This window comes from Dromiciops gliroides, chromosome 3 (assembly GCF_019393635.1).
Source record: "Dromiciops gliroides isolate mDroGli1 chromosome 3, mDroGli1.pri, whole genome shotgun sequence".
Lineage (NCBI taxonomy): Eukaryota > Metazoa > Chordata > Mammalia > Microbiotheria > Microbiotheriidae > Dromiciops > Dromiciops gliroides.
The window spans coordinates 44,648,268-44,675,755 of record NC_057863.1 but is presented as its reverse complement, the minus strand read 5'-3'; the positions used below and the strand labels follow the sequence as shown (position 1 = coordinate 44,675,755).

At 42.6% G+C, this 27,488-nt stretch overlaps 1 protein-coding gene across 5 annotated transcripts in view; it reads left to right on the top strand.

Annotated features, from left to right (window-relative positions):
• The window catches only part of MCF2L2 (MCF.2 cell line derived transforming sequence-like 2), a 375,955-nt gene that overhangs the window by 283,303 nt on the left and 65,164 nt on the right, over window positions 1-27,488 (top strand). For all 5 annotated transcript variants that reach the window (XM_043992226.1, XM_043992225.1, XM_043992228.1 and 2 more), the window contains exons 18-21: window positions 4,585-4,654; window positions 17,771-17,863; window positions 19,803-19,895; window positions 22,456-22,581. In XM_043992226.1, the coding sequence (XP_043848161.1) occupies window positions 4,585-4,654; window positions 17,771-17,863; window positions 19,803-19,895; window positions 22,456-22,581 (382 nt within the window). The remainder of the gene's footprint in view (window positions 1-4,584; window positions 4,655-17,770; window positions 17,864-19,802; window positions 19,896-22,455; window positions 22,582-27,488) is intronic.

Below are 27,488 nucleotides of genomic sequence, written 5' to 3'. Positions count from 1 at the left end.
CCCTGTTGTTCCTCAAGAAACAAAATGTTTCCTTGACGGAACAGTAAAAAGAATATAATAACTATTGCTAACTAATAATATGTGAACAACAATATAGAAAAGGAAGAGAGGAAAGTTTTGTCCAGAGGGGCGATTTTTTTTTTGTCCTCATGAACCGACGCTTTGACATTAGTCTTGCAAAGGGAGGGCCTCTGCAGAGAATACATGTTACAGATGGTGTATATTATAACAGAAAGAGAAAAAAAAAACAACAAAAACAACAAATCAAAACTGTTCATTTAAAGTCTCTGAAAGTCTTTTCTCAGATGTCCTCTAGGTGTAGTCGTGGAATGGAAGTCTTTTCAGGGGTTGATGTGTGGATGCTGGTAATCAGCCAGGAAAATTTCCTACAAAATTGAGCTTAACACAACTTTAAAATAGCTTTGTCAATAATCAAATCAAACAATGAAAGTTCTCAAAAACATGTCTAAGGGAATTCAGAATCTTAGTTGTTACACATGAAACATATAATAAAACAAAAATTGAACCATTCTTTAAAATTATAATATTACTATAGTCCCCCCTTATGGAGGGTAATTGAGAAGACAATTGCTGCGATATTAATTATTAAAAATAATTTTTTATCTTTGTTTCATCACTTTTTGCATCATCTGCCTAATTATCCTCATGCCATTATGAGAAATTAAAAAATCTAATATAATTGGTAACAGGTGTCAAGGCCAAATTCAACACTGTATTTATCATGACACCTGAGATAATTATGGGGGTTACCATAAAAGAACAGAGAAATGATGGGATATGAGCATTCCCACACTTGAGCAATATGTACTGCCCATACAGTATGCCAGGCTTAAAATAGGTGGATGGAATATATGTCCATGCCACCGAACATATTGGAAGAAACTGAGTCAGACTTAATCAGATGCATGGGATTGAGATGTCCATGGCATCAGGCATATAGGAGGGAGCATAGAAGCCAGGTGTAGAAGTGAGATGGGTGGGATGAATACTTCCAGCCATCTGTACAATATTGTGGGGAAAAAGAGAATAAAATATTAAACCAAGAGAATCCAACCTGAACATTTGTCAAAAGCCGTTCCCTCGGCCATACCTTGACTTCATGCATGTCTCCCCTCATGTGACAGTTCAGTGTCTGCTCTTGCATGTATTCCTCTTGTGATTGGATGGCATCTTGGCCAACTGGCATCTGATAACTCAGAATAAAGGCAATTAATGTCTTAAATGATAAGTTCCCATAATCCAAGTCTCATATGGATTTAAAAATTGAGGATAATAAATGATTGCAAAAAATGTGAATACATCTTGACTCAAAATATAATATATAATTATGCAACAATTTCAAATAATACCCCTTTTTTTTACTTAGTATACAATTACTTTTTTGAAAAATCTGAACATATTTAAATAAAAGTTAAAGCACAACACAATCTCAAAGACAACTTTTACAAATGTTCCCCTCTTTTTTTTTTTTTTTGGAATATGCTTATCAAAAATAATACTTCTAGAATCAATTTACACTTGCCATGGCAAACAATTTGCCAGGGAAATGCTTTAAAGAGTTTGATCAAATAATCAGTTGAGAAAAAAAAAATAACAAAAACAAACAACTCAGAATATGGGAGCACAATACTCCTAGAATTAACATTGTATTATGAAATCAAAACCATGTTTCAAAATTAGATAGATGAATGAATAGAAGAAAATACACGTGGAATAATAAAAGACAATGAAATTCAAACTAGGGAAATCTAAATGAATATGAACTTAATATTAATAAGAGTATTACAAAATATAAACTTGATCGCATGACTATAAAAAGCTTTTACAAATATTCTCCTTGTTTTAGAAACTAAGTATAAGACACAATCTCAAAAGCATTAAAATCTCTATGAAAATAAACCCATACCATTAATTTCAAAATGTATATGTAATAGCATAGAAATCCTATGTAACCTCTGAACTGATACTATTACTCTGAGTGAATTCAGAACACTTTTGATTCCGGTATCTAAAATCCCCAATACTCATATCAATACCTTGCTGCTTACTTCTACATTTCTGTAAAATATATACCCTTCCATGGCAAAAGAATCGGAGTCTTGAACTATGTTGATTGTCATTCTTATTCAGCTTAAGTTTTTCTTCTTTAACCCCTCTATATTGTCTGTCGGGCTTTTCACCATACAAATGCTTTATAAGATTACTAATTAAAGACAAAAGCAGGTTAGCAAAATTATGAACAAAACAAGCATATCTGGAATTTAAAGAGTTTTCTAAGATTGTCTCAAAAGCACAGCCAGGCCGGGGAAGGGCTGAGCCTGAAGCTGCAAATGCAGGTAGAAAAAGTTGAGCATGCGCATCAGATCTCTGGACTTCCCGGGCAGGGGAAGCAATGGGCTTGGCCATGGGAGGAGTAGAGGGTGGGGTCTGGAGAGGAGGGGAGGGACCAGCGCAATTTGAATCCGACTTGATTTTGAACTCAGGCCTGGATTCCTCTTCCCCCACTTTGCCTCCAGGTGCTAGGGGATTAAAAGCTTCTAGAGGGTGGGTCATTGCCTCCAGGCATGCAAAATTAGAGCAACAATTAGTGTTGGAACTGGGAAAAGCAGCAGGAATCTCTTCAGGTTTCTCTGAAAAAGCATGGTTGGGAGAGGGGGAGATATTTCTTTGTGGGAGTACATTGCTGGCTCTTCTAACAAAAATAATAGAAAATCCACAAAAACAAAGCATTAACATGATCTTATCTCCCATTTGTCTGGTTAAACAGACTAAAATCAAAAATAGGGTAATTAGGGAGTTTAAAAGGTCCATTCGAAAAAATTTAAAGGAAAACACAGCCAGTACACCAGTACTTAGCAGTTAAAGGGAGAGGGAGGGGAAATTTCTTACCCAACCGGAAGATCAGAAGTGAGGTTCAGCTTTCCTCTTCGTGGTCAGCCATCTGTTAAGGGCTAAAATTCTAGCTAGTCTGTCTAAAATATCTAATGAGTGGTCGCCAATAAATTATAAGCTTTAGCAAGAGTTAGACTTTTAAGCATTTATTAAGGAGAATAAGAATTTGGTAAAGAGAGAGAGAAAGGCCTAGATTCCTATCTATTAAAGGGAGAGCACATTTCTAGCTCCCTTCTCCGCCAGAGTCCAGAGGAAAAAGCGCCCGAGACTGAGCGCCAGTCTCTTCCTTCCTCCTCCCACTAGCTCGCGTCACTTCCTGACTCCTGGTCTTGCCCTCAAAGACCTTCCCTTCATGGGCAGAACTCTTCTACAGTAAGTATCCAGCAGGTGGCGTTATTCCAATCGTTACAATAGATAGATAGATAGATAGATAGATGGATGGATGGATGGATGGATGGATGAATAGATAGGCAGATACAGATAGATGGATGGATGGATGGACAGACAGGCAGTCATGCAGATAGGGAGAAACAGATGGACAGACCTAGATAGACAAGCATAGACAGACAGGCAGGCAGGCAGATAGATGTACAGATAGATGGCAAATAGATCAATAGAAAAATATAGATAGATTGGCACTGATAGATAATTAATATATAGATATAGATGGATATAGACAGACAAGTGGACTTAAACATTGTTAAACAGATATGGATGGATTTAATGATATATACACATACATATAGCTAGATACATAACTAGATAGATGGATAGATACAGAGACAGATGGACTTAGACATTGATAGGTAGATAATTGACGTAAAGATATGGACAGATAGAGCTAGATAAATATAGACAAATACAAACAGACAAATGTAGACATTAATCGATATATGGATGAATGGATGAATAGATGATTGTTCAAAAATTGTTCGAAATACATGATATGTACAAAGAGAGATAGATGAATAGAGAGATAGAGGTAGGTATAGAAATACAGATAGACAGCTAGATTACACATTTATTAAGCTCTTCCCATTTACCAAGACAGAAATGTTCCCAATGGAGAGGAGGAGGAGGGATGGTAACCCAAATCACCTTCCTCATTGCCACTGATTGATGCTCCTAGCTTGATGTCTGTTCCCAAGGCACATATACATGTTGCTGGGTGATCCCGTTGTCAATCAGCCCACCTGCCTCAGTATTTGTCTCAGTGTTCTCAGATTCATAGAACTTGAGCCCATGAGAGGCAGACGGGCCTTAGAGAGCATCCAGCCTAACCCCCCCCCCATTTTGCAGAGTCCCCAAGTCGGGGAATTACTTACCCAAGTAGAAAGAGACAGAGAAGGGAACACCGTCCATCTCTTTTCCAAATTCTCCTTCCCTTCCCCTCTTCACGCACTAAGAGGAGCCCAGGAGCCTCCAGGCTGTTTGCTACCAGGACTTGGAGCTGGTAGAGCCGCCCTGGGTCTTGCCTGGTTCTAATAACAGAGGATGTTTATTTTCTCTTTGCAATCACAGTGGCTGGGGTGTAGGGGGAGGTGAGAACAGCATGGTGTATTTTTAGTCTCCTTTTCTTCCCTCAATCTCCCATTCAAACTTTGGTTATTGCTCTTAAGCCAATACATTAAAAAAAAAAACAATCAAAAACATCTCCATTTTTCTCCTCAGGATTTTTCTTAAAGAATTGGAAAACTGCGTCGAAAACCCTGAATTTCTTGGCCGGTGCTTTCTAAAAAGGGTAAGTTCACCTTTCCTGCCTACCTGGAGTATTTCTTATATGCTCCTGGAACTGCTGGCAGGTGCAAGACACTAGCCTTGAACCTTTCAATTCTCAATTCTTTGAATGGTGGACCCAGTGATCCTCAAGCATTTGTTAAGTGCCTGCTACGTGGCAGGACCCTTGCTGGATCCTGGTGTTTTATTGTTGTTGTTGACTTGTTTCATTGGCATCTGACTCTTTATGATCCCATTTGGGGTTTTCTTGGCAAAGATACTGTAGTGGTTTGTGATTTCCTTCCCCAGCACATTTGACAGATGAGGAAACTGAGGCAAACAGGGTGAAGTGACTCATCCAGGGTCACAAAGCCAGTAAGTGTCTGAGGCCAGATTTGAACTCAAGGAATTATAGAGACAAAAAGGAAACAGATCTTGCCCTCCAGGATCTTAGAGTCTATTGGGGAGACAATGGGTACATATACAAGTATATACAAAAAGGGTAGATAAATAGATTATATATCAATCACCAAGCATTTATTAGACATCTGCTCCATGTCAGGCACTGTGCTGGGTGCTAGGGATAGAGGCAAAAATGAAACAGGCCCTTCCCCTGAGAGAGCTTACATTCTATAAAGGGAGATAACTCACAAATAATTGTAAGAGAGGAGGGAATTGTTTCCTCCACTCCCAGTTCAGTTGACATAATAAAGATAATGTGGCATTAGTGTGCTAAAAAGGTTTTAATGCCTTGTGATAACCTTATGAGATGTGAACACTTTTTTCTGATTCATCTAGGAAAAGCAATGCCTGCTGGAGCAAAGATGAAAAATGATTGATCAGATTCAACCCCTCCCCCTCCCCCAAACTCTTCTTCTCCCTCTCCCCCTCACCCCAACCCTCACCCCCCAGCCCTGGCACCCTGAATTAAAAAGATACTTCAGGGGGCAGCTAGGTGGTGCAGTGGATAAAACACCAGCCCTGGATTCTGGAGGACCTGAGTTCAAATCCAGTTTCAGACACTTGACACTTACTAGCTGTGTGACCTTGGGCAAATCACTTAACCCTCATTGCCCCACCAAAAATAAAATAAAATTTTTAAAAAGATAGTTCAGTAGTTGGTGTCAGTCCAAGCCAAACTGAGCTGGGAGAGGTAGGGAGATATCAAATCCGCCTCTCCCCCTGATAACTACATGAAAAATAAAAACAAAATAAATGCAGGGGAAATTGCTAGTATAAGTAGGAATGGTGGGATTAACTATTAGGATGCCACAGATCCAACAAGCTTCCCTTAGATTCTTCACCTGAGCCTGGGACATGATGTTCCTGAAAAGTATTTGCCTTCCTGTTTCTATTTTATTTAGACTAATAATAGGATGAATTGGTATGGCCTTCCACGGCTGGTTGGTGGGAGGCCACTGGGCTTTCTGCAGGGGGTGGGGAAGGAGTTTAAGTCAGATACCAGCCTCTTGTGAATAATCCAGAGGCACCTGAGCCAAAATCATGCTCATAACACTGGTTTCAAAGCCCTGGTGAATGGTATAACCTACATAATCAGTCTTTTGTGATTAAAAATAGCAGCGGCTTTAAAATGGCGCCCGTCCCTGTGCTGAGAACACATTGTTTCTTGCTTAGACAGTGTAGAGTGACAGATCTTGTTTAGGAAATTTTTTTAACATACAAATACTCCTTCAGTAATGAATACCTGACTTTTGTAGTTCTAGCATATACTTGTGACCTTTTCCCCCAGCCCCAAGGCCCTACATTTGTCCACTCATCCAACTCCATCCTAGGCAACAATCAATCTGTTCTGGGCCAGAATGCCACCTGGTAGCTGACAAGGGAAAGCTCTGACCCAGCATTTCAACTCACTCACCTTTACCCCTGACCCCAGCTCACCCCCCCCCATAATGTACATATATGTGTACATATGTGTACATGTGGGTCATGCATATGCCTTTCCCATTCTCTCTTTTCAGATTTCTATTTAATCCCATTTCTTGGAAATCACAGAATTTAAAAGTGGGAAGCTTGACAAATGGTCATTTTCCTTGAATACCTCTGATGACCCCCCTCCTCTCAGCACCACCCATTCCAGCTCTAAGTGATGAGAAGTTTTTCCATGACTTCAGGCCTAAATTGGTCTCTTAGCAACTTCCATCTATTGTTCCTGGTCCTGCCCTCTGGGACCAAGCAGGACAAGTCTCATCTATCTTTCCCCATGTGGGAACACAATAACATGGAGTCCCCCTCCCTGAAGTCTTCTCTAAGACCTGGGCTGAGCATCCTCCCACTCCCTCACATGACAGACTCAAGTCTTGCCCCATCCTCATTGTCTGTCTTCCTTTGGACATTCTCCGAGTTATCAAGGTCTTTCCGAAATTGTAGAGCCCAGAATGGAACTGGTAACTCTTCTGACTTCTTCTAGGAATCGGTGTAGCAATGAGTTAGCCCAAGGATTCTGGAAAACAATTTGGAATTAGTCCAGAAAAGTCATTCAACTATTCATCAAACCTTTGACCCAGTGACCCTAATGAGGGATAGATACTCCAGGGAAGTCAAAGAAAGGAAGAAATGTGATTTGTCTACTGAACCATTCATAACTCTTGCTCAGAAATCTCAGGACAATCTGTTTCTCTTTTACTTTCTCTGTGTCTCTCTCCTTTCCACCTCTCTCTCTCCCTGTCCCTCTCCCTCTCCCTCTCCCTGTCCCTCTCCCTCTCCCTCTCCCTCTCCCTCTCCCTCTCCCTCTCCCTGTCCCTCTCCCTCTCCCTCTCCCTCTCCCTCTCTCTCTCCCTCTCCCTCTCCCTCTCCCTCTCCCTCTCTCTCTCCCTCTCTCTCTCTCTCCCTCTCTCCTTCCCCCCTCCCTCTGTCTATCTGTCTGACTCTATCTCTCTTGTGTGTACCTCTCTGTCAGTCACATGTAAGATAAGAGGACTAAGCTGATTGAACTGAAGAGTGTTTGAAGGGGAAAAAAATGTGTGAGGCAAGTATGCCAATGTTCCCAAATGATAGAGGGTTCATGGAAGGAAATAAAGAGGGTCGGAAAGGTAAAAAGGGACAAGATTGTGAGGGACTTTAAATGGCAAACAGAAGACTTTGTGTTTGATCTTGGAAGTAAGAGGAAGCTGCCAGGGCTGGTCAAGGTTCTGGAAGCACAGAGTCCAATGAAAAGGCTGTTGCAACAGTTCAGACAACGAGTGATCATGACCTGTGCTAGGCCAGCAGCTGTCGAGTGGAAAGAATAAGGACTAGAGCGTGTATGGAGACAGAAAAGACAGTCACTGGCCACAGATTGGATATGGGGATGAGGGAGAGTGAGCCTGGGATACTAACCTAGGAGACTGAAGGAATGGTGCTATTCTCAACAGAAACAGAGAGACGTCTAGAAGATGGCGGGCTTTGTGTGTGTGTGTGTGTGGGGGGAACTTATTGTTTTGTTTTGTTTTACCTTTTTTTTTTTTTTGGTGAGGCAATTGGGGTTAAGTGACTTGCCCAGGGTCACACAGCTAGTAAGTATTAAGTGTCTGAGGCCAGATTTGAACTCAGGTCCTCCTGAATCTAGGGCCAGTGCTCTATCCACTGCACCACCTAGCTGTCCCTGGGGGGTGGGACTTACTGTAACAAGAGTCCAAGGTACAGGAGGAGGGTGGCTTAAGACACAGAGAAGAATGTTAGGGACGATGTAAATAGTTTCATGTCTGAGGCAGATTTCAGGGCTTAATAATTTCTAAGGTCTCCCTACCCCGATCCCGAGATTTGAGGGTTTCTTTTAGATAAGAATAAAAACAAGGATGTTGAAAGTTCACTGACAGGGCAAATGGCTTAATATTAAGAGATGATAGATGCCATTAGCTAGTCAAGAAGGCTGGGCAATCACCCTGTGGAGCCAGAAGGGAGCAGCTGTTGCCCATAGTTCCCATGAGGGCCCCAGCCTCTCTCTCCTCCCTGGAGAGCCAACCCCAGCTGATAAATTCTGAGTTAACCCAAGACCTGGCCTTTGTGCTGCAGAGGGGACTCTTGTTAAAAGGGAGAACGAGGCAGATCCCTGAGAGATATCTGAGGGGGAGAACAAGCCCATTCTGTGGAGCCTTGCCATCCAGGTAGCTTTCCTTGGCTATGTGTGTTTCTGTTGGCCATGCTGGGTATATCTCTGCAAGGGCTCCGAGCACAGAATATACTAAAGGTTTGGGCTTGATGAGGTCACAAGAGCAGCAAAGGCTGAGTTCTCCATAAAACCTTAAGACAAAGGCTGAGTTCTCTATGAGCCCTCCCCTCTTCACCTGGACATTTCTCTGCTAGAGTTCCTGGGACCCTGCTAATCAGAGTTTTGCTGGTGGACCTTGGACAGAAGGGAAATGGCACAACTTGTTGCCAATTTTGATTTTCTTTTCTATCAAGAAATGGTCTTCAGACTGGAAAGGGCAGACCAAAAATGATGCAGAAGGAGGGGGCAGCTAGGTGGCACAGTGGATAAAGCACTGGCCCTGGATTCAGGAGTACCTGAGTTCAAATCTGCCCTCAGACACTTGACACTTACCAGCTGTGTGACCCTGGGCAAGTCACTTAAACCCCATTGCCCCGCAAAAAAAAAAAATGAAGCAGAAGGAATAGAAACTCAAGATGGGTGGGGATAGCAAGAAAGCACATAGACTTTCTGAAAGAGATCAGATGTCTTTGACCTGAACCATTTACACCCAAGTGTTTTGAAATGGCTGAAAGAAGATGACCAATTCCAGTCAAGAAACATAGATGAATCATGGAAAACCAGAGACATACTAGAGACCTAAAAATAAGTTTGTTTTCATTGATTTTCTAATGGTAATAGAAAGAAAATTATGCAGACTACTACTAGTAGTTATGCAGATCAGTTTGATGTTAATGCAGTAGAAATTGAAAAAGATGTAATACCCAACATGAGGGAACAAGTGGTGCTCCTTTGCTTGGATCTGGTCACCCCGGGAGGACTGTGTCCAGTTCTGGGGACCCACCTCTCTTTAGTGTAATAGGGGAACTGATTGGCATCCTGGAATTTGTAGGTCAGAGAGAGAGAGAGAGAGCCATTTCCTCCCAGCTCCAAGAACAATTTCTTTGAGGAAGAAGACTTGAGTCACACCTGAGTTCTTAAAGGGACACTCCCAGTCTGTAGGATTGAAAGTTAGGAGTAGGGACCTCAAGAGCTGATCCAAGAAATGATCAGAACCACAGGAGCAACAGACAAAAGGAGCAAGAAAAATTCTGGGCAGAGAAGATGGAGATTAAAGAGGGCCATCAGTCTTTCCAGGCACCTTTCCAGAGAGTGAAGTTTATGTCCTACACACCTCATCAAGCCCCAAGGGGTGTGCCAAGAAACTGCTCTTCCCACCGATTCCTTTCTCTGTGCCTGACCAAGAGCAGACCTGGTGTAACATGCTCTGCTCGATTCTTTATCCAAACATTTCCAGTAGCCTGAATTGTTGCTTCAACTAAAAAAAGACCAGGGATTATCTAGGGAGAGATATCAATTTAAATTGGAGCAGAAAGCCAAACTTCTGCCTAAATGTTGGGAATGGTCCTGACTGTGAGCTCCCAGTACTGTTGTATTCCTGAAACTGCTAGTTTCACATGAACTCCATTAGCATTGAGGGGGACAGGACCTCCTAGGCCATTATAAAAGCCCTGCGCTTAAAAACAAACAAGCAAAAACTTAGTGTAGCTGATAGCATCTTCAGAGATAACAGGGAAGGGAACAGAGGATTGGGAAGAGAATGGAATGCTGGGAATAATCTCAATGTTTGCAATAAAATTTTTTAAAACCTGGATGACATAAAGCTGACTCTGTTAGGGACTGGAGAGCCACATATACATGCACACCTATATACATATATACACACAACTGTATATATGTATATGTGTATGTATGTATCTATGTACATATGTATATGCACATACCACAGATACATATATGTGTGTATGTACACTGATCAGGACTGTCTACATTATAAATGCATACAGATGGGAAATACAAAAAGAGAGGGTTTGGTGTGGAAAAGAAAAAATGAAAAGGAAACTATGAAGGGCTTGGGATGTCATTGCACGTGGGTTGAAAGATAAGATACAAAGCCTGTCCTGACTCTCCCAGGATGAGTGCAGCTACTCCCAACCCCCATTGCTTCGCCACTGAGATGCCAAGGGGGTAGTTGAGCTTTTGACCCTGGAAAGTGGCTCAAAGGAGCCCTGGGACAATGCCAGGGTCTGTCTAGTCTGGCCTCCCCTAAACCACAGAGTCTCAACTCCATGGCCTTTGCCTCAGGGAACAGCAGCAACTGAGGTTAAAGACTAGAGAAGAGGAAGCAAAGATGGGGTTAAGGCAGGGCTGGAGACCCATTGTTCTCACTATTTGGAGTGAAATAATGAGCAGCCTCGGGGAGCCTGGTATCCAAGGGCCACACTCTCCTTATTCCACCTTCCTTTTGGGGGGCAGCTCTGATGCCTGGCCCCTAAGTGATCTTCATTATTCCCGTCCCTTCCACCATTCCTTGTGGAATGACCTCTCAATGGCCTTCTGTCATGTTGATCACCTTCCTGACGGTCCATATCCTTCCTAAATCAAATACAGTTCCCAGAACTGAACACAGTGCTCCAGAGGTTGTATAACTGGGCCATCAGACTAGACCCTCCCTAGTCCTGGGCCCTGGACCTCTCTTAATACACCATGAGTTCATATTAACTTTTTGTGGATTCTATGTTGTACCATTGGTTCATACTGAGCTGAAGTCCACTAACAACCCCAGATCTTCTTCACATGGGCTGCCTTCCAACCTCGTGTTGCCCATCTTGCACATGTGAAGTCACTTTCTTTAACCTAAGTATGAGACTTAATATTTCGAAAAGATGTGAAAGACAGTCCCTGCCCTCAAGGAGCTTACAGTCTGACATTTATTTGGAACTTGAAGGTTTGCAAGGGACATATGTGTGTTACTTTTATTTGAGCAATGAGAAGTAATGAAGGACACCATAGATCTCATAGTTGGGCCAAGAAAATGTTTCCTCTTTCCCCCAGTAGTGTTGGCCCCTGTGCCAACGAGACATTGGCAGGCAGTTGGAAAGGCCCTGTCTCTAGAGTCAGAGGATATCCAGGCTCTGCCATTTTGCACCTGGGTGACCTTGGGCCACAGACCTTACTTCTTCCAGGATTGATTTCCTTACCTCAGACACTTACTAGCTGTGTGACCTTGGGCAAGTCACTTACCCCCAATTGCCTTAAACATCTAAGGCCATCTCCAGTTATCTTGATATTGCCATTGGACCCAGATGGCCCTGGAGGAGAGAGTGAGGCTGGTGACCTTGTACAGCCCTCCATCACTTAAATCTGATTCAGGGAAAGTAATGACATCGCCCTGATGTCCTCTTCAAGAATGAAGGATGGGGGGCAGCTAGGTGGCACAGTGGATAAAGCACCAGCCCTGGATTCAGGAGGACCTGAGTTCAAATCCGGCCTCAGACACTTGACACTTACTAGCTATGTGACCCCGGGCAAGTCACTTAAGCCCCATTGCCCCGCAAAAAAAAAAAAAAAAAAAGAATGAAGGACAAGGGGCAGCTAGGTGGCACAGTGGATAAAGCACCAGCCCTGGATTCAGGAGGACCTGAGTTCAAATCCGGCCTCAGACACTTAACACTTACTACCTGTGTGACCCTGGGCACCCTCACAAAAAAAAAAAAAGAAGAAGAAGAAGAAGAAGGAAGGACAAACTACAACAACAATCCTCATTTATAAAATAACAAGTCTGGATGGAGTGTCTCTTAGGTCTCCTCCAGAGCTCTCTATATGATCTGTTCTTGCCAGTTATCTCCATAAATTGATCTGCCTTTCAGTACAAACAGGATGCTGAGCCCTTTTACACATCCTCCTCTCAGAGGGGGATGATGGGACCAGAAACCACAATTAGACCAACTCCCTGCCCCACCTGCCCTTTTAGCAGTGGGTTAGAGAGAGCCCTCCACTGAGAGACAAGAAAGCCCAAGTGTGACTCTTGTGTCAATCTTTACCTTATCAAATGTGTTTGATAAGGGTCTGTTATCTAAGACACATAGGCAGCTAACAGAACTATCTCAGACCAAAAGTCATTCCCCAATTGATAAGTGGTCAAAAGATATGAAGGAAGTGCTCTCCAAAGAAGGCTGCAAACTCTTAACAATTATGTGGGGAAATAATGCTCCAAATCACTACTAATTATAAATGAATGAAAAATTAGGCCTTTATTAAGTGCCTATTATCTACTATTACTAAGTATTATGCTAAGCTTTGGGGATACAAAGAGAAAACCAAGAAAGCTCATACACTAATTAGGGAAGAGAACTCATTTAAGAGTATTCAGTGGCAAGAGAGGCCCCCAAGTCCTAAGAGTTCAAGGACAGGGCAATGAGGCCTAGGAGGGTGTCTGGGATCTAACAGCAGTCCAGATAATGGGGCCCAGCAGTCTAGAGGACGGGGGAGCAGGGCAGAGAATAGAGAAATGGAAACCAAAAGCACTTGGAGATATCACATCCCCAGCAAATTGACAAAGATGACAAGATGTGAACCTAGTGAATGTCGGGATGAGAGGGGCTAACGCCCTTTTGTTGCCTCCCATTCTGGGAAGCAAGTAGGACTTAGGCTAAAATGGGAATTTAAAAGAACTTCTTTCAAAAGTTCTTGTCTGAGAGCACTTGTGATCAATTATTTTTGTCCTTCAAGATGTAATGAATCACCAACACAAGCAGGTTTCAGAGTATTGAAAACCATTGTTTTCAGGGCAGCTCTGTGGCGCAGTGGATAGAACACGGGCCCTGGATTCAGGAGGACCTGAGTTCAAATCCGACCTCAGACCCTTGACACTTACTAGCTGTGTGACTTTGGGCAAGTCATTTAACCCCAATTGCCTCACCAAAAAAAAACAAAAGCAGAAAACCATTGTTTTCCTCTCCCTCCTTCTGGATGACTTACATATTTATTGCAACAGCTTCTCAAGAAAGTCTTCTTGTGAAACAGCAATATGATTCTGGGACAAAATAGAGGGCCCTTCTAGTCCTAATCTCCATGAACATATTCCCTTGCCCGTTTTTCAAATACCATTTCTTTTTCTTTCTTTCTTTCTTTTTTTGGTTTGTTTGTTTTTGTGGAGCAATGGGGGTTAAATGACTTGCCCAAGGTCACACAACTAGTAAGTGTCAAGTGTCTGAGGCCTGATTTGAACTCAGGTACTCCTGAATCCAGGACCGGTGCTTTATCCACTGCGCCACCTAGCTGCCCCTCAAATACCATTTCAAACACCATTCTCAGCTCCCTGAGGGAGTTGAACAAAATGGTGGTCCCTTCCAGGGAGATGAGGAAAATGAGTCCTGAGGAGATTAGGCGACTTGCCCATAGTAAGTGGTAGAGCTGGAGTTGGAACTCAGGTCTCCTGGGTCCAAGTTGAGAGTCTAATAAACTCCCTCATTTTTGCAGATGTGGGATCAGAAGCCCGGAGTTTAAGTACCTTGCCTGAAGTCACACAAGTGTAAGAAGAGCTAAAATTAAAGTTGGGTCCCTTCCACTATCATGTGTTGTCTGTCCCAAACTCTTCCTGCTTCTGCTCCCTACAATTCAGCTGCATTGGATACTGGACCTGGCCCAGCTTCCAGGAGGTCTCTGCTCTAGAAAACTAGAGAAAATCTCTGAATCAGGAACTCCAATTGCGACATCCCTGGAGGCTTGAATTTTGTACAGGCCTGACCTTGGCCCATCCTTCCTTCCCAACAGCTTAAATTATTTTCCTCTTGATAGAGAGTGCAGTTGAGTGACCTGTGGCTTCTAATTGACCATAAATTCAATCTGAGTCAGTCATCTGACAAAGCTCCTAAAAATGTTAATGTCCTCTCAGGAGACCATAGTCAAAAGCTGATGCCCAGATCAAGGGAGGTCATTGGGTCAGAGATGTTATTATAACAACAGCAGCAATAATAAAATTCACATAAACCTTTAAAGTTTTATATTTATAAAGCACTTTAAAAACTTTATGTTATCTCGGGGCAGCTAGGTGGCACAGTGGATAGAGCACCAGCCCTGGAGTCAGGAGTACCTGGGTTCAAATCCGGCCTCAGACACTTAACACTTACTAGCTGTGTGACCCTGGGCAAGTCACTTAACCCCAATTGCCTCACTAAAAACAAAACAAAACAAAACAAAAAAAACTTTATGTTATCTCATTTGATCCTCAAAACAACCCTGGGTAGGGGCAGCTAGGTGGTATGGTGGATAGAGCATTGGCCCTGGAGTCAGGTGGACCTGAGTTCAAATCTGACTTCAGACTCATACTAGCTGTGTGACCCTGACCAAGTAAGTCACTTAACCCTGATTACCTCAAAACAAAAACAACAACAACAACAAACCTGGGAGATAGGTGCTATTATTATCCCCATTTTACAGATGAGGAAATTGAGGCAAACAGTAGTTAAGTGACTTGCCCAGGGTTACACAGTCACTGTCTGGGCAGGATTTGAACTTGGGTCTTCCTAACTCCAAGTCCAACACTATCCTCTCTGTGCCTATCTGCTTAGTGTAGGAGTAGATGCTTAGCCATCTTGTTTCACATCTTGTTGGTCAGACCAAGCAGGGACAAGTCTCTAGGCAGGAGAGCACGCCTTTTAGAGGTCACTTGAAGGAGCTGTTTCCTTTTTGTCTCAGTATTCCTGGTGCTTGGGCAGAAAGTCAGTGCTTGATAAATGGGTGTTGGCTGGTTGGTGGATCAGGCAAGTGTCTTCCTTGCTCTTGACCTTGGTATCTTCCTCTGTAAAATGTGGGAGATTGGATCGGATGATCTCTAAGGTTCCTTCCCGTATGAGTCTTATGGCCCGTCTTCAAATCCTGGCCCTTTTATTCATTTTCTGGGCAAGTCCCTTCACCACCTACTTAGACCTCATTTACTGGAGCACAGGTGAATGGCCCAGGTGAGAAAGAGATTGGGGCACAGCTTCTGCACTGACCAATAGAAGGACTGGACACATGAGGGGCCACAGCATTTCCAGATTTAAAAACACCACCAGCAGCAGCAGCAACAACAACCAGAACCACAAAGTGGAACCAACCTAAAGTAGAACGGCTACCTGGCCTGGGCTCAGATTCCTTCTCATCGTGGGTCTGCAGACAAAGGGGCGGAGCCCTGGGGCTAGAAACTGGTGGCTCCCAGCGAGGAAGAGGCTTGCTCTAGAACCAGGATCGGAGGGCCACTGGAGGATGTTCTAGATCTGTCCTGATATGGGTTGGATTAGACAGTCTGGGAGCTCCCCTCCCCCTCCAGCTCAGCTCTGCAGCAAACAGCCCAAGGAGCTGCCTTCACATACATCTGAGGTTCTGGGTAATAAGCCGTCATCGATTTCCTTCAGTCCATCAGGCAATTAAATACCTACTATGTGCCAGGCATTGCTTTATAAGCCTGCCTTTCAGGAGATGTGTCCCACTTCCCAGATGGGAGACACCTAGGATCATAGATTTAGAACTGGAAGGGACCTTGGAGGCCACTGGGAGAGAGAACTCGGTTTGTCCATGGTCACACTGCTAGTGAGCATCTAAGGTGGTGTTCTGATTTAGGTCTCCCTTACTCTGAGGGGCCCAGCTGGGCCCAGTGCAGAGTTGTCATTGGGAGCTCATTGTTCAAGTCAGCCAGCTTGAGTCCCCACTTCAGGGAGAAACCCACGGCTTCTTTTTTTGTTTTTGTTTTTTTTGTCGGGGCAATGAGGGTTAAGTGACTTGCCCAGGGTCACACAACTAGTAAGTATCAAGTGTCTGAGGCTGGATTTGAACTCAGGTTCTTCTGAATCCAGAGGCAGTGTTTCACCCACTTCACCACCTAGCTGTCCCCGCTCTAGTTTTTAAAATGATGGAACCAATGATGCCTAGAGAGGGCAGGGACATTGCCCAGGTCACCCAGCTGAGACAAGTGGCAGAGCCAGGCCCCTGCCTGGCACCAACACTTCTAAGGAAAAGCTGAGGAGCCAAGCCAATGTGTTTCCTGCCCATTGTGGCTCTGCTTCTTTTAGTTACTTGGCTGTCTCCAAACCACTTTTTATCTGTCAGTGGAGGGTTGGAAGCTATAAGAAATGTGGAAGTGGAAGGGGAGAGTCTGTGGTCACAGGGCCAGGCAAGATTTCTCTGTCTGTTGGTCCTTTTTTAGAGCTGGGTTTCCAAGGTTTCCATGGAGATCAAGCGACTTGCCCAGGGTCACACAGCTAATAAGTGTCTAAGGTCGGATCTGAACGTGAGTTTTCCTGACTCCCGATGTAGCCCTCCATATATATTATGTCACCTAGCTGCCTTTCATCCCTCTATATACTGGCCCTTCTAAAGAAATCTGCTTCTGAGCTCCAGGGCCAGCATTAAACTCAGTTGAAATACCCATCTCCAAATGTGACAAGAGGATTGAAGGTGACTAGGGAGCCATGGTGGGGGTGGAGGGGCAGCTAGGTGCCATAGCAAGACAGAGAGACAGAGACATATCATATCCCCCCCCCCCCCATTTCCAGAAACTATCAGGGATAATAGGATAAGAATGGTTAGTTTAGAATTAACAACATTGCTTAGAACAGAGCAGGCCTCAAGGTGTGTGCAGCCTGAGGTGCCAAACCAGATTAAAATGTAAATGGGAGGGGCAGCTAGGTGGTGCAGTGGATAGAGCACCGGCCCTGGAGTCAGGAGTACCTAGGTTCAAATCCGGTCTCAGACACTTAACACTTACTAGCTGTGTGACCTTGGGCAAGTCACTTAACCCCAATTGCCTCACTAAAAAAAAAAAATGTAAATGGGAAATATTTAACCAAATAAATAGAAATACAATAAAACATAGATAATGTTAATGTGTGGTTTTCTAAGTTAACCTGGACCTGCAGGGATCCTTAGCTGTGGTCCAGTGGTCCCCATTTCTATTTGAGTTTGACACCAGTGGCTTAGAACATATGCTCCTTTGTTTCATTCTCTTTTTTTGGTCTTTGTCTCCCTAGTGCCTAGAACAGTACGTGGCACACAGAAGGTGATTAATAAATCTTTGCTGATTGATCAACTTTTCTGACTTTCCAACTATCTACTTTCTGAAACCTATTCACTAAATTGTTTTTTGTTGTTTTCTTTTTTTCTCCTTTTTTTTAGAAAGAGGACCTTCAAGTCTATGAAAAATACTGTCAAAATAAGCCCCGGTCTGAAACACTGTGGAGACAGTGTGGAGACAGCATCTTCTTTCAGGTAGAGTTGGATACAAATCATTGAGTATCATAAGCCAGCAAAGCATAGTTCTTTCCCAGATAGTAGAGAGGCTCAAGCTCTGGCCTCTCAATACTTACTAGCTCTGTAATCCTGGCCAAGGGATTTCACCTGAGACTATTTCCTCATCTATAAGGTGAGGGTAGTAATATTTATGCCATCTACCTCACAGGGTTGTTGTAGGACTTAAGTGAAATGAGAGACAGAGACAGAGAGAGGATAGACATGGATGGATGGATGGACGGACGGATGGATGGATGGAACAGGTATATAAATAGATAAGAGATAGGTAGGTAGGTAGAACAGATAGAGAGATAGATAAATAAACCTAGATGGAAGGAAGAAAGAAAAAAGAAAGGAAGGAAAGAGGGAAGAAAAAATAAAGGAAGGAAAGGGAAGGAAGGAAGACAAAAGACAAAGAAGAAAGAGAAGGAAAAAATAAAGAGAACAAAAAGAAGGAAAGACAGGATAGAATAAATAAGTGATAGGTAGATAGAACAGATAGTAGAGAGACAGATAAACATGGATGATAGAAATGAAGAAAGAAAGAAGGAAGGAAAGAAATAAAACTTCACAAAATATTATATAAATTTACAAAAAATATATTAATGTCATTTGTTTGTTTGGCCCAAACCTGTGACTTCATTGGTGTAAGGAAATCCTAGTGAGGAGATTCCTTCTACCACTGGAGATCAATGCTCTCTCTGCAACTTATATAGCCTTGGGGAGTTCCATCATCATAATCATCAATATTTAAAGAAATCCAGAGCTTTTCATCTATCTACCCAGAGAAGTTTGGTCCTGGGTCAATATTGCCATATTTGTTTAAAAGTATCTGGTCTGTTTTTCCCAGACAACACATAAAGTAGAGATAGTAGGTGAGGATAATAATCTCTTGATAGTAGAGATGAAAAATAAACTTGAAGTTTAAGTGACTTGCCCAGGTCAAACAACCAGTATGTATCAAAGGTAGGACTTTAGCACAAAGTCTTATTGGTTTCAAGGCCATTTTCTAGCCACTACTCCATGATGTCATTATTTTTTTTTCATCACCACCACCACCATCACTATGGAAAGAACCTCAGAATTTGTCTTAGGGCCAATATGACTGACTTGATTAAAAAGGTCCAGTGTATTTTGGAGAAGAGATATAAAGCCTTGATGAAAGCAGAAGAGAAAATAAATTGGACTTTGGGCTTACCATCATTACTTCAGCCTTCCTTTCAGTCTCTATGGAAAGAAAGCAGCTGAGGAGGGGATATAGCTATGGAACAAAATCAGCCATCTTTGCCTTGGTGATAGGAGGTATCTTGAAACCTGATCTGAGCAAGAATGGACACCATTTCAGCTGTGTGCTTTCCACCAGACCCCAGGACCCCTGAGAAGGGTGTGAATTCTTCTTACCAGGACCAGGCCTCTGCTCTTTTCAGAAGAACATAAAATTCTCTTGCCTCCTGGCAGACTTTCTCATAAAAGGCTATGGACAAATCTCCCCACCTCCTGAGCTCTCCAGTAGAACCAGCCATCCCACTTCTACCTTATTTCCTGATCCTCCCCCTCCCCTCCCCCCCTTTCACTGTAAACACCAGAGAACAGGACAATTAAATGATAAAAACTAATCAGCCCTGCAGCTGCTTTACAGTAGCCAAGGGCCTGTTCGATCTGTGCTTGTCTACACCAGGGCTTCTTAAACTTTTTCCACTCTTGACTCCTTTTTGCCCATGAAACTTTTACTCATCCCCAGGTATATAGGTATATAAAATAAGCCTAACCTTTTACTGTTGCCAAATTTTTCATGACCCCCACATTCAGTTACATGACCCCATATGGGATGGTGAGCCACAGTTGAAGAAGCTAGGATTGAAATGACTCTCCTTTCTCTCTCTTTTTCCTTTTCTTTACCTTTCTTTTTTTTAAAAAGGAATGTCAGCGAAAGTTGGACCACAAACTCTCCCTGGATGCTTACCTCTTAAAACCTGTCCAGAGAATCACAAAGTACCAGCTGCTTTTAAAGGTAAAAGAAATGAGACCACTATTTTGTATTTCAGGAAAATGGAACTAGGGGATGGTTGATTCGGTCGCCATATGTCAGGGATTTTTCTGGGGCAGTTCTGATGTCAAATATTCATAAGGTCATGGTAATTAGAACTAGAAGAGACCCCAGAGATCATCTTATTAGTCCAAGCCTCCCATTTTATAGATTTCTTTCCCCTTGTCCCCATAAAGCATCAAAATGCCCCAGAAATGGAAATATTTTGGTAAATTAATAACTGGATGAATTAGCTCAGTGGACACTACAATGGAAACATGCAGATCTCCCAGAAGTCTTGGTGCAATTTTAAACAGCTGAAAAAAGGCTATAGTTATAAGCTATCCTAAAATGCATTAAGACTTTTGGGACCCAATGGAGTAGCTAGGTGGCACAGTAGATAAAACACTGGCTCTGGATTCAGCAGGACCTGAGTTCAAATCCAGATTCAGAGACTTGACACATACTAGCTGTGTGACCCTGGGCAAGTCACTTGACCCTCATTGCCCTGTAAAAAAAAAAAAAGAAAAAGGAAAGGAAAGGAAAGGAAAAAAAAGACTTTTGGGATATCCTGTATGTTAATACCATGGATCCATGATCTTTTAGCATGGTAAAATCCTCATGTGGGAACTCTATCTACCAACACAGATCAACTGGTCACTTGGTAGAGAAGTCTCAGAGAGTGGTCTAAGGGTCAGAGCAGTTGTAATCCCAAGGTTACTAGGCTACTAAGTGTCAGAGTCAGGATTTGAACTCAGGGTCAAGTGACACAGGATGCTGAATCTAAAGTCAGAAGGCCTGCGTTTTTGATGCCCAGCTTTGCCACTCTCTGTGAGAAAAAAATGGAGGGTGAAAGAGGGGGAATAAATCATAACCTGGCGCAGTCTGCCTGTGTATCTTTTTCTTTATAACTTTCCTTGGTGCAGCAAAGGTAAGGTGAATGCCCCCTTAAGAAGACACTTGAACTCCTCCATTCACTGGCCTGCTGCTCTGTCTTTCTGAAACCAAGGCTACCCATGGCCAATGAACTCTCTGCCAGGGAGCCACTGGCTATCTTGGATTCTTGGCAGAAAGAGTGAAGGGTGCCTTCAGTGAGTAAACAACAATCTGGCCTTGTTTGTGGAGCTATTTCAAAATGGAGCCAGAAACAGAACTGTTGAGACACTAGGAGACAGATAAATAGTAGTAGTTCATGCACAGGTTGGTAAATTGAACACAAATCACAGAGATAAACTTTTCTACCTGCAACAATTCTCCTGATCCTGTTATGCTCATTGGGTAGATGAATTAGTACGGCTTTTTTAGTTCTTTTAATTAGCAATTATCCTCCCCACCCCTTGTTATTGTTGTTGTTGTTGAGTCTTGTCTGACTCTCTGTGACCCCATTTTGGCAAAGATACTGGAGTGGTTTTGCCATTTCCTTCCCCAGCTCATTTTACAGAAGAGGAAACTGAGGCAAGCAGGGTTAAATGACTTACCCAGGGTCACATAGCTACTAAGTGTGTGAGGCTGGATTTGAACCCAGGAAGATAAGTCTTCCTGACTCCAGGATCCACACTCTGTGCACTGTGGTGCCACCTAGCTGCCCCTAGCTCTCCATAATGTGGAGTGTTGTATGTTTTGGGAGTGATAGGGAATAGAGATAGGGAAAGGAAAGTTTGATTTCATGTATGTTCATGCCTAATGGGGAAAGATCTCAAGGGGTCCAGCTTCCCTTCCTAGTGTCAGAGGACCTAGGTTCAAATCCTATTTCTGATACTGCCTCTGTGACCTTGGGCAAGACATTTCATCTCAATGAGCCTCAGTTTCCTCATCTGTAAGATGGGGGTTTAGACTAGGATGGCCTCTGTCTCTGATGATCATAAATAAAAGTTCCTAGTCCTAAAATTTGTGTGAGAGGCTTACTCTGGTCATGTCAGTTGTGATAAATAGAGATGGCAGGTACAAAGGAACTTGGGATCACAAGACTTGGGTTTGAATTCTGCCTATGCCTTTTATTTCTTGCATGACTGTAGGAATGTCATTCAGCCTCTCCACCCTCTCTTTCCTTATCTGTAAAATGAGGGGACTGGACTAAGTTGTCCTCTGGCCAACTCAAAATCTGCAACTCTAAGATCTTATTTGCATTTAGCTATTCCCAGGGCAGTGAAAATAACAGGAATAAAATTCTCTCCTAAACCTTAAAAGTTTCTTGCCTTGTATGTTTCAAGAAGGAAAGGGTTCTTTAAAAGGTTCTTTTTCTTTATATTTGAAAATCCTGGGTCCTTTGCCTTGCAGGAAGAGAAATACAAGTGCATTTCCCACGTCTAGGGCTTTCCTGTTAACTAGGTCTTGTCTTCCCTGCCAATAGCACCAAACGATGCATAAATCAATTCCATGGCTCATCTATAAGATAAACATGGACTCACCTTCTCTGCCCCTCTGGCTAGGGATGGGACTCATGTTCTTTGTCAGTATCCTCCTCAGGATCCAGGGGCTGTTTTCACAATAGATTGGGACAATCTTGGGCCTTTTGACTTCCCACGTGGTTCTTTGGTTCCCACAGGAGATGCTAAAGTGTAGCAAGAATTCAGAAGATACAGCAGAGCTGGACGAAGCTCTGGCCACTGTCCTGGATATCATCAAATCAGTCAATGACTCAATGCATCAGATCGCAATCACTGGCTATGAGGTAGGTATGAACTTCAGGAGAAGTGAGAATGAGCATCTCATCCAGGATGCAAGTCACAGAAAGAAGGAGGATGGGGTCGGGGAAGAGAATGAAGGGAGGACCAGAAGGGAACCCATAATTACAGGGAAATTATTTTTCTGGGGATGGGGCCTAGGAATGTGTTGTAAAACAGGAGCGTAGCCCAGCTTCATTACCCACAGTCCTTATTTGTTATTTTCAGGTATCCTGCTGTCCCTCAGGGCCAGGGATGTTTTCAAAGTAAGGCTTGATCTGGATAGATCAGAAATATAGGGTTCGGAATTCATTTAGGTAGGGTAAGAGTGTTGGGGGCTTGGCTTGAAAACTTATAGGATCTCTCCGATATTTGGACAGGTTGGGGTTTTTTGGGGGGGAGCAGGGGGAGAATGAGAAAATCCCAATTCTCTTCTTGTTGAAAAAAAATCACTTATTCAACCATTTATTAATCAATGGAAATTCATTTTTTAAAAGCAAGACCTTAGCTGGACTCAAATCCCACACAATTTCCATGAAATCCAGAAGAGGAGGAATGCCTCATGTGTTCTTTTTCTCTCTTTTGGTAGCTAAGAGGAGAGAGAACCAAGCTCTCTATAGAAGGAGCATAATTCCCCATCAAGAGTCATCAGTGGCTATGTTTCATTGGCATAGGGAATTCCCTGAGTAGAAATGCCCTCCACTGATGACAGATCAGCAAATCCTCTGTAACTTATAGTCATATAGAGTGAAGGCACATCGCCAGGATGTCTCAGAAGGGCCACTTGAACCCTGCCAGATCTTCCCAATTCCAAGAGCAGCCTTTTTCTCTATCATGCCGTAGTTCCTTTCATTTCTTTTTTATTATATATTTAATATGTTATCAAATTTTTAGAGATATTGTTGACTAGGAAAATGGTTGGTTGGGTGATTAGGTGGTATTGCCCTTGATTCAACTGCGAAATTTTGAACTGGCTTTGTAATCAGTTACCACCTGGCAATAGTTATTTGGTGTCTGGTACACTGGGTGCACTGGATTTCCTGGTTTAATAATTATGCTTGAATTATTACATTAATTATTAGGCTATCTGAAAGTGGTTAGTTCCAAACCTAACAGTTTATTATGTTTTGTTTCCTGCCACCCCAGACTATTACCTAGATTTAGATATTAGCATGATGCTGGACATTAAGTGCTTATTACGATAACTATCAAAAATAATATTTATTAACCTTATAGATCTGAAGTATCAAAGCAATCTTTGGCTGTGGCAATAAAGTCTGAAAATCGAGGTTTAAGGAAAGATTTTGCCCCATTAATGGGGAAGGGGCTCACTAAGAGGCATCAGGATGTAAAAACCTTTGAGTTTGAAGAGTCCCAAGAACTGAATTGCTGAAGTGCTTTGGGAGAGTTTTCTCCCTTCCACCTCCCTGTAGTGATGACATAATAGGTCCTGTCTAATATATATATGTATATGTGTATATGTATATACAGTTTGTGATTATATATATATGCATACTTATATATTAATATGTGTATATGCATATATAATATATGTGTACATATATAATGTGTGTGATTTTTTATATATAGTATACATGTATGTGTATATATATGTATGTGTGTGTATATATATATATATATATATATATATATATATATATATATATATATATATATATAATTATCTCCAAGTGATTTCTCCCAGCTTACATAGCCACTTAGTAACAAAGGGAAAAAGTGAACTTGGGTCTTGGTGCAGGGTCCAGATTCCTATCTATTATCATTGCTGCCTTCCAATAACAAAAATCCATTTTAGGTAGATTTTGCTGATTGAATTTTTAAAAATTAAATCACTTTTTAGCACGTCCATATCTTCAAAGTTTTAAATATTCTTATTTTATTTACTCTCATTTGAGCCTCACCACAACTACATGAGGTGTTATTCTCATCCCTATTTTCCAAATAAGGACACTGAGTTTTAGAGAGATCTAGTACTTATCCAAGGTCACACAGCTAGTAAATGTCTATGGTGAGATTCAAACTCAGATCTTTCGGACCCTAATCCAATATTCATCATGCCAACAACCTGCCTCTATAGTAATTCCAGGCCCTATGAACCTCTCTGGATTTCAGTTTCCTCATCTGTCATTTAGTACAATGCCTGGCACATAGTAGGTGCTTAATAAGTGTTCATTGACCAACTTGGTGGTTAGATTTTATGGCCTCTGAGGTCCCTTCCAATTCTCAATCTGTGATCTAGACTCCTTTGATAACCACAAATGTAAAGGAAGGATCTTAAATCATACTATGATGATGACAACATGAACCCATTCAGGGAGACGAAGGGACTGATCATTTAGATAGCACCCACTCTGAGTCAGACGCTGTAATACTATCTCATTTGATCCCTGAAACAACACTTTGAGGTCAATGGTATTATTATCTGCATTTGACAGTTGAGGAAACTGAGGCAGACACCGGTTTAGTGACAGGGTCTTCCAGCTAGGATGTATCTGAGGTAGATTTGAACTCAAGTCTTCCTGCCTTTACGCCCAGCACTCTATCCATTATACCACTCTTCTGCCTTTTTGTTGGGGAGATTCCCCATAACTTTATAGGGTTACATTCAACACACACACACACAAACACACACACACACACACACACAGCTCTGTGTTCAAGGCCCTTGTCCCTGACAATGAAGCTAGGATTCCTGCATTCCAGGAATTACCCCAAGAAGTTATGGAAGGGAGGGCCCTGGGAGGAAGACTCACCTTTCTAGTGTCTCTTTCTCTGCAAACAGAAGCATTCTCATTCAATATCTGTTTTCACATAGCAGAGCAGTGCCTGGAAGACCAGTGGCAGGAATCAGATGCTACGGTCTAAGCTTAAATCATATTAAAGAGGAGGAAATTATGAAGAAAAGGCATGTATCATATGTTAGGAAACAGCTGTCTCCTCTAATTAAATCTGGACAGATGTAAGCCTGTGAGCAGACAAGATGATTCATCTCACTTGCTAAGCTTGGGTGGGAGGGATATTGTGGCCCCCACAAGGATGAGATCTCCTTGTCTGGCTTTGACGTCACTGGGATTGCATCTTTGATGTGGGTGCTAGAGTTCATGTGCTTTTGGGACCTCAGCATTGCTTTCAGGGAGGTAAAGGCTTTAGTCACAGTCACACCACCAAGACCTGGGCCTCTTCCCTCAGAACTTCTGGTCTGATTCTGACTGTGAAATGACAACAGGAAGGAGTCAAAACAGGTTGATCTGAGGGTTGAAAATGTAAACGCGAAGTTTGATGGGGCTCTTCTTCTCCAAGCCTCTGGAAACAATAGTATGTGTGTGTCCATTAGATTCTTTGTCATTTCCGTTTGCATACAATTCAGAGCGGATCATTCACAGGATCATTGGAACTCAGAGGTCATCTAGTACAGGGCACCTTAAACTTTTTCCACCCCAACCCCCCCCTTTTTTCTTTTCTTTTCTTTTTTTTTTTTGCAGGGCAATGAGGGTTAAGTGACTTGCCCAGGGTCACACAGCTAGTAAGTGTCAAGTGCCTGAGGCTAGATTTGAACTAAGGTCCTCCTGAATCCAAGGCTGGTGCTTTATCCACTGCGCCACCTAGCTGCCCCTCCCAACCCCTTTTTGCTGAGAAATTTCTTACCGATTCTGGGTATATAGGTATATAAAATAGGTATACATAACCTTTTACAGTTGCCAGATTTTTCATTACCCCTACATTCAGTTATGTGACCCCATGTGGAGAACCCACAGTTTAAGAAGCTTTGGTCTAGTCCAATGGTCACCCTTCATAAATATATCCCACTCCCTCCTCCTAAAACATATACCTTTAAGGGTAGGGACAGTATCATTTTTTCATCTTTGTATCCCATGAATGCCTAACAAATGGTTTTTGTAGTACTACTAGTAGTAGACGACTGCTACTATGACTATTGCTGCTGCTGCTGCTGCTGCTTTTTTTGTGGTCACTATATCTTTAAAGTAAATATTCCTTTATAAAATCTAATTGATGGGAAGTGGTTAAATGGAACTAGGGTGCTACTCACTACAGTGGAGTACTAGTATTAGTTGTGTTGTTTTTTGCGGGGCAGTGAGGGTTAAGTGACTTGCCCAGGGTCACAAAGCTAGGAAATGTCAATTGTCTGAGGTCAGATTTGAACTCAGGTCCTCCTGAATCCAGGGCAGGGGCTTTATCCACTGTACCACCTAGCTGCCCCTGTTGTTATTGTTTTTAAAACTAGATCTCCCTCCTGCAGCCTGACCTTACTCTGATTGTCATGGGAGCCTTAACTGGCTCGTTTTCTGATGTGGGCCAATTGTCCCTTCCTTAGGCAACCTGGTTTCTCCCAAGCCCCAGCCCAGCTCACCATATCAATCTCAAACTTAGCTCAAACAACTGATAAGCACAAAACTCCAGAGATGAGGAGATCCTCTCACTTAGCATTTCTGCTATCTATGACTGCAGATTCCTACAGTCACATGGGCACCACCATGTCCAACCAAATGACTTTTTAAATTTTTTTTTCAGGGCAATGAGGGTTAAGTGACTTGCCCAGGGTCACACAGATAGTAAGTGTCAAGTATCTGAGGTCACATTTGAACTCAGGTCCTCCTGAATCCAGGGCCAGTGTTTTATCTGCTGCGCCACCTAGCTGCCCCCCAAATGCCTTTTTAAAAATGGGATTAAATGCCAAAAGATGTTTTGTGATTGCGATGGGAGCACCTAGTCTTTAAGGCATGCACCTCGTGCAGTCTGATGCCAACCCTGTGGAGACATGATGTCCCTGCTTCTGGAAATGTGAGATGGAAGGGCCCTTTCCTTCCCCACATAAATGGTTAAAAGATGAATAGATATTAATTATAAGATGCACACAAGGAAGCGCTAGATGTGC